This window comes from Tachysurus fulvidraco, chromosome 4, assembly GCF_022655615.1.
Source record: "Tachysurus fulvidraco isolate hzauxx_2018 chromosome 4, HZAU_PFXX_2.0, whole genome shotgun sequence".
Taxonomy (NCBI): domain Eukaryota; kingdom Metazoa; phylum Chordata; class Actinopteri; order Siluriformes; family Bagridae; genus Tachysurus; species Tachysurus fulvidraco.
This window is the reverse complement of record NC_062521.1, coordinates 556,962-564,461: the sequence shown is the minus strand read 5'-3', so window position 1 is coordinate 564,461 and position 7,500 is coordinate 556,962. Positions and strand designations below refer to the sequence as shown.

General features: G+C 40.9%; 3 protein-coding genes across 4 annotated transcripts in view; 1 reads left to right on the top strand and 2 right to left on the bottom strand.

Moving 5' to 3' along the window:
• The window catches only part of zfyve26 (zinc finger, FYVE domain containing 26), an 18,668-nt gene extending 17,178 nt beyond the window's left edge, over positions 1-1,490 (bottom strand). For both annotated transcript variants that reach the window (XM_027167108.2, XM_027167118.2), the window contains exons 1-2: positions 1,376-1,490; positions 1-131 (exon numbers count right to left, since the gene is read on the bottom strand). The exon at positions 1-131 is cut by the window's left edge and continues 122 nt beyond it. In XM_027167108.2, coding sequence (XP_027022909.2) covers positions 1-69 — 69 coding nt within the window. In that variant the 5' untranslated portion in view covers positions 70-131; positions 1,376-1,490. The remainder of the gene's footprint in view (positions 132-1,375) is intronic.
• A 1,646-nt stretch (positions 1,491-3,136) lies between these two features.
• Positions 3,137-6,938, top strand: si:ch211-10a23.2 (Galectin-related protein A-like). Its single transcript, XM_027167178.2, has 4 exons — positions 3,137-3,332; positions 4,415-4,503; positions 4,886-5,075; positions 5,749-6,938. The coding sequence occupies exons 1-4, from the start codon at positions 3,306-3,308 to the stop codon at positions 5,890-5,892; spliced, it is 450 nt and encodes a 149-aa protein (XP_027022979.2). The 5' UTR covers positions 3,137-3,305; the 3' UTR covers positions 5,893-6,938.
• Positions 6,939-7,244: 306 nt separating this feature from the next.
• Positions 7,245-7,500, bottom strand: part of plek2 (pleckstrin 2) — a 4,895-nt gene continuing 4,639 nt past the window's right edge. The window contains exon 9 of the mRNA XM_027167142.2: positions 7,245-7,500. This exon is cut by the window's right edge and continues 519 nt beyond it. The gene's annotated coding sequence lies outside the window, so the exon portion shown is untranslated.

Sequence of the window (7,500 nt, the reverse complement as noted above, 5' to 3'; positions counted from 1 at the left end):
TAAACACTGAGTGAAAAAAACAAACAGGTCCTGCACGGAGCTCTCCTCCTCACGGCCGAAAGGATGCATGATTACACGCTTTCTCAGGTGTGTCAGTCTACAACGTCGACATCCAGAGAGTTCATCAACACCTGACACAAAACATGCATTAAACACAGCTCACAACACTTCATAGGGCACTTCTCATAAATATGTTAATTAAATCTAATTTGCTTCTGAAAACGATAACCAGGACTGAACACAGAGGAAACTGTCCGCAGACGCTGAACAGAAATAGACATCAGAGTTTCTCTGACACACAATTAAAACAATATTCACTAATAAACTCAAGCACCAAGCTGAAAGATTACAGATCGCACCTTTAAAAATTCAAATAAGATCAGAGTTGGCCATCAACACGTTATAAACATGTCTTCTGTCATGACACGTTATAAACATGTCTTCTGTCATGACACGTTATAAACATGTCTTCTGTCATGACACGTTATAAACATGTCTTCTGTCATGACACGTTATAAACATGTCTTCTGTCATGACACGTTATAAAACTGTCTCCTGTCTGGAGACGTTATAAACCTGTCTCCTGTCTGGAGACGTTATAAACATGTCTCCTGTCTGGAGACGTTATAAACATGTCTTCTGTCATGACACGTTATAAACATGTCTTCTGTCATGACACGTTATAAACATGTCTTCTGTCATGACACGTTATAAACATGTCTTTTGTCATGACACGTTATAAACATGTCTTCTGTCATGACACGTTATAAATATGTCTTCTGTCATGACACGTTATAAAACTGTCTCCTGTCTGGAGACGTTATAAAACTGTCTCCTGTCTGGAGACGTTATAAAACTGTCTCCTGTCTGGACACGTTATAAAACTGTCTCCTGTCTGGACACGTTATAAAACTGTCTCCTGTCTGGACACGTTATAAAACTGTCTCCTGTCTGGACACGTTATAAAACTGTCTCCTGTCTGGACACGTTATAAAACTGTCTCCTGTCTGGACACGTTATAAACATGTCTTCTGTCATGACACGTTATAAACATGTCTTCTGTCATGACACGTTATAAACATGTCTTCTGTCATGACACGTTATAAACATGTCTTCTGTCATGACACGTTATAAAACTGTCTCCTGTCTGGACACGTTATAAAACTGTCTCCTGTCTGGACACGTTATAAAACTGTCTCCTGTCATGACACGTTATAAAACTGTCTCCTGTCATGAAAACTGTCTTCAACACAACGTCCAAACTTTTACAGCTAATACGTTCAGGATTTTAATAACTTCAGGTAGGAATTAATGCCCCTGATGGGAGTCAGAATTATATTTATGACCGAATAATACTGTAAATAAAAGCACTTACGGCTTGCTTTTGTCCAGAAGTGAGCAAATGTCAGCGGTCCCACTTACACCACCCTGTTATCTGCACCGCCATGACAGTCGGGTCACGTGACTTTATCAGCTGATTTAGGCAGTGACTTGTGGGTTGCCAGATAAGTCTCGGCTGTGAGAGATTGTATTTTTATTGTTTGTTTCATTTTAATAAAATTCTGACAGAAAACATAAAATGTTATTGTACTTTATTTTGTTTCTGTTTTATAGTTTTCATAACACACAGGATATACAGTTTATATTATATTTTACATATTAACATTAACACATGGTTAAAAGGTGTTTATTTATCACCACACATAAAATATAAAGTTGGTCTTATTTTCTCATTTAATTACATTATCAACTTAAAAACAAGAAGAAGAAGAAGAAGAAGAAGAAGAAGAAGAAGAAGAAGGATATAACTCATATCTGTATAAATACTTGTACTAATATAAAATAATACATTTATTTAGAATAATGGTTTTAAACATTATTGAAAAATCCTAACCCCAATCTGGCAACTCTGAGAATAAAATACTTTTTCACCTGTTGTGTTTTTGTAGACAACTGATTTTTGTGATGTTTCTGAGTAACACAACAGGGACAGTGTGTACGTCACAACAGTGTGTACGTCACAACAGTGTCTACGTCACAACAGTGTGTACGTCACAACAGTGTCTACGCCACAACAGTGTGTACGTCACAACAGTGTCTACGTCACAACAGTGTGTACGTCACAACAGTGTCTACGCCACAACAGTGTCTACGTCACAACAGTGTGTACGTCACAACAGTGTCTACGTCACAACAGTGTGTACGTCACAACAGTGTCTACGCCACAACAGTGTGTACGTCACAACAGTGTCTACGTCACAACAGTGTGTACGTCACAACAGTGTCTACGCCACAACAGTGTCTACGTCACAACAGTGTCTACGCCACAACAGTGTCTACGCCACAACAGTGTGTACGTCACAACAGTGTCTACGCCACAACAGTGTCTACGCCACAACAGTGTGTACGTCACGACAGTGTGTACGTCACAACAGTGTCTACGTCACAACAGTGTCTACGTCACAACAGTGTCTACGCCACGACAGTGTCTACGTCACGACAGTGTCTACGTCACAACAGTGTCTACGTCACAACAGTGTCTACGCCACAACAGTGTGTACGTCACAACAGTGTCTACGCCACAACAGTGTGTACGTCACAACAGTGTGTACGTCACAACAGTGTGTACGTCACAACAGTGTCTACGTGCCAGATTTCCTGTTTGTTGTCTTTGTCTGTAAAAGCTTTAAATGTTCTCATGACTTTAAACCCGCAGAAGAAACAAACTAAGCAGTAAAATATTTATTTATTATACAATTGTAGGAACATGTCACAGTCAGAGGGTCATTATTGTAGTAACTGTGTTTGGATCTGTGGTTATTACTGATATTATTATTATTATTAATATTAATATTATGGTTGTTGTTATTATTAATATTATTATTATTGCTATTACTATTAATATTGAATGATTAATTAAAAAATATATTTATATATAACATTCCATATTTTTCTGTGTAAAACTGTGATCAGTTGTTCAAATGTACACACACACACACACACACACACACACACACACACACACACACACACACACACACACACAAACACACACACACACACACACACACACACACACACACACACACACACACTCTGTTGAGTTGAAACATGAACAGCGCATAACGACATGCAGCCATTTTGGAGTCTGCAGCGTGTCGTCACTACAGCCGGCCGTCGCGTATCCAGGAGACGGTTTCCACGGAAACCAGGGAGGGCGGGGAGACGGCACCCGAGACGCGAGGCGGGGTTTAAATAATACATTTATTATAATTGTAATAATCAAGATCTGGTCAGAAGGGAACATGGCTAATACAACAACACCGAGCAATGTAAGTCTGTATTATGGCTTTATTTCACACACACACACACACACACACACACACACACACACACACACACACACACACACGGTGTTTGCTGATTGATCCACAGCCGCATTACTGCACTTGGGCACACAGAAATACATCGTTTTTCATCTACAATATTCTTTCACATCCTTTATTCTCACACACACATTACTGATTATTAACACTCAGGTTTCTGAGGTTTTTCTTTGTTGGTTTATTCCTTATTGTTTATTTCATGATTAACTACAGATTTCCACATACTGGGTTTTATTGCTGTTTTATTATTGTTGCTTATAACGAGCTGATATTAATTCTAATCGATCACTGATTCTGCTCTTCATCACTGCCTTTATTGTTGCATCATGATGTGTGTATTTTGATGAAGCTTTAATGATGATTATGGGAAGTGTTTATATGGATTATTGTTATCATCATCATCTGTTTAATCGGTGATTGGATTTAAATCGGATCTTTTGTGTGAAAGATCTGTTGTTTTATTGTGATGAGCCTTGTGCAGGAGAGGATGCCAGTCCACACACACACACACACACACACACACACACACACACACACACACACACACACCTAACACAGAGTAAAACCAGGTGATAACAATGAGAACATGAAACACTCCACACAGACTGCTGATTGATTTCAGTAATTTTTTTAGCAGGATGTTGTTTTATCAGCTAATTTTTGTCTGGGTGGTTATTTTTGTCTGTTGGTTTCTTCTTCTTCTCTAATTTGCTAAATTAATTATGTGCATACAATTTTGGTCCTCTTTTGTCACTGGTTAAAAAAAATAAAAAAATTTTTTTCAAGCTTTAAAGTTTGTACATGGCTGAGAATGAAAGCATGCAGACTGAATCAATCTGGCAACCCTGATATCTTAAAAATCTCTAGAACTTTCTCACCTGTTATGTTCACGTACAACACCCCCCCCCCCCATTGGTCTTCTAATTTTTAGTTCTTACTTATTTGTTTCTATTTTCTTCAGTTATTTATCATTTGGTTGTTTGCTGGTGTGAAATGTCTGTGTTGTTCGTCATGGCGTCTGTGTGCAGGAGGAGGTTTACGTTGGACAGATTAAAGGAGGTCTGCGTCCTGCTATGAGAATCGTACTGATGGGCATCATTCACAAACAACCAAAAAGGTGTCACACACACACACACACACACACACACACACACACAGACATCATCCTCTGAATAGCTACAGCACGTCACAGAGCAAAAAGCAGCTGTAGGAAATAGCAACTTCACTTCAGTCTGGAAAATCATTCATGCATGTGTTGCTCTTCCTGTAATTCCCAGTCATGGTGCCAATGCCAGTGTGGGAAAAAAGGCAGATCCCATGGAGATATCGTTCTGCCTGATGTTAAAAGTGATACTCCGTTTCTTTGGCCTTATTTGGGAAATAAATGTTTATGTAGAATAGTTTCTGCTGAGAAATGAACACAAATAGAAAATTCCCAGTCCTGTGCAGTAGATGGAGATTAATGTGTATTTGTGACTACTGCCTGCTCTGATGTGCAGTTTGTCGGTGATGGTGTCCTGCCCACCACGAGGACAAGGTGATGAGGAGCAGGAGGGAGACGTGGGCCTGCAGCTGACCATCAAGTTCACAGAAAAGGCCGTGATCCGCAATTCCAGAGTCAACGGGAAGTGGGGGGCGTCAGAAAGCATCCTCTCTTTCTTCCCTTTTGCTGCCGGAGAGTCTTTTAAAGTAAGGGTTTTGTCTGAGGTGATACTGAACTGCCCCAGCGTCAGGCTTCACACTCACAGCTCAGGCAATTCAGCTGAAGGAGAAGGAAAGAATGAAACTCTAATTGTGCTGAGATACGAAAGCAATCTAACCCTAACCCCAACCCTATAACCCCAACCCTATAACCCCAACCCTAACCCCAACCCTATAACCCCAACCCTAACCCCAACCCTATAACCCCAACCCTATAACCCCAACCCTAACCCCAACCCTATAACCCCAACCCTAACCCCAACCCTATAACCCCAACCCTAACCCCAACCCTATAACCCCCACCCTGACCCCAACCCCAACCCTATAACCCCAACCGTGACCCCAACCCTATAACCCTAACCCCATCCCCAACCCTATAACCCCAACCCTAAGCCTAACCCCAGCCCTGACCCTAAACCCAACCCTAACCCTATAACCCTAACCCCAACCCTATAACCCCATCCCTAACCCCAACCCCAACCCTATAACCCTAACCCTAACCCAAGGTGGTGTGATGAAGCTGAGCTACTGAACTGATTTATTACTAGTCCACAACACATCAGAAATACGTTATACCTTTATTATAGCTTTACAGCTGACACTGGAATCTCCTTCCATAAAACTCTCTCTCTCTCTCTCTCTCTCTCTCTCTCTCTCTCAGATGGAGATCGTGTGTGAGCACCAGCAGTTCCGGATCCTGGTAGATGGTCAGCCGTTGTGTGGATTCAGTCACAGAGTCACCCAGCTTGCGTCCCTCACGTCCCTGCGTGTGGGTGGAGACGTGCAGCTCACTAAAGTCGCATAAAAAGAAAAGAGATGACATCCAAAAAAGTCTCACACACACACACACACACACACACACACACACACACACACACACACAATATAATTGTAAGCATTTGATATACCATGTTCTGGTAAGTTAATTTTCCTCCTGTAATGACCTTTGACCCTCTGCAATGACAGAGGAGTCAAGAAAAAAAAAACACACCTATTCCCAACCTAATCCTGTGTAACACTCGGACCTCACGCACACACGGATAGATTTTTCCTGGAAGCACGTTTTTCTCCTCCGTTTAAAAAAAAAGTCCAAATTTTTCCCCAAACCGTATTCTCACTTCTGATTGGTCAGAAAGCTGCATTAAGGCACTACTCGTTTCTATAGTAACGAAAGAAGCATACGAAGGCCAAAGCGAAAACGTTGCTTTTAAAAATATCCGTGTTGACGCTGCTTCAGTGACGCAAATGTAAGACTAGTTTAGACGAAATAAACGTGTGTATTCAAATAATTAAACATCTCCATACTGCGAGATCAGTGGAGGCGAAGAACATCTCAAACACCTGCTACAGCATCGACCTCGACCTTTGGCTATTTCATGGTTCAACAGAAGTGCCTTGACATGTGTGTGTGTGTGTGTGTGTGTGTGTGTGTGTGTGTGTGTGTGTGTGTGTGTGTGTGTGGTTACTCTGTGTTCGTGCAGTGAAAATACATCCTGAACCACTTCAGAAGGCTCTCTGAGAGATTTCTGATGCAATATCTTACATGGTGCTATAGAACAGGGTGGTGTGTGTGTGTGTGTGTGCGTGTGTGTGTGTGTGTGTGTGTGTGTGTGTGTGTGTGTGTGTGTGTGTGACGCTTGTCTATTAAACACTTTTAACACACACTTGGACGTTGACGTACGCTGCATTAGAGGTTGCGTCATCATTTCTGTGTGTGTTTCATCGATATGACGAATGCACGTCCCATGAAACTGACACGAGTGATTGAGGGGAAAAAAAAACATGTCTCTTAAGATGCTTTTGTTTGAATTTGATGCTTAATGAAGACAATAAAAGTCTTTTTGCAAATCACTGGTGTCACTGGTCATCATCTCTGGCTCTGGAGGAAACATCAGACGTCGTCTTTAACCTTTTTTTCTTCCACACTTCACTTTTTTAACAAGGAGCTCCTTTTGGAAATGTAGAATTAATAAATTCTTCCTTCTAAAGATTACAGCTTGAAGTGTCATTAAGGGACAGAATGGACCGCACGTTCGTTTAAAAGACACTGACGCTAGTGATGTCACACTGAGCCGACCAATCAGCAGCTTCGCTTTCATCCCTCGCTACTGTACAGGAAACACACAGCCCGTGGAAAAGGACGAGGCGACTCACCGGTTCTCTGTTACACGATAAATACACTTTATTTTCCATGATGCATTACAATATAAAACAAATACCACGAGAATATCAGCACTCGCCTGGTTAGAAATTTTCCATATAAAAGCTGATAAAAATATTCATTACACACAAATAAAGCTTTACTCGATATAAAACATTTCTGTACATACAGCAAACATTCACGGAGGTTCAAGGATTTTTTTTTTAAAGTGCTTAGAGCGAGAATAAGTTAAAGAAAGGTCACTAAAATGTT

Excerpts from the sequence above, each read along its gene's own strand:
- si:ch211-10a23.2 (XM_027167178.2), top strand. The coding sequence starts at position 3,306 with ATGGCTAATACAACAACACCGAGCAAT. Across the intron at positions 4,504-4,885 it reads ATTCACAAACAACCAAAAAG|TTTGTCGGTGATGGTGTCCT; the intron begins GTGTCACACACA and ends TCTGATGTGCAG. Across the intron at positions 5,076-5,748 it reads CTGCCGGAGAGTCTTTTAAA|ATGGAGATCGTGTGTGAGCA; the intron begins GTAAGGGTTTTG and ends TCTCTCTCTCAG.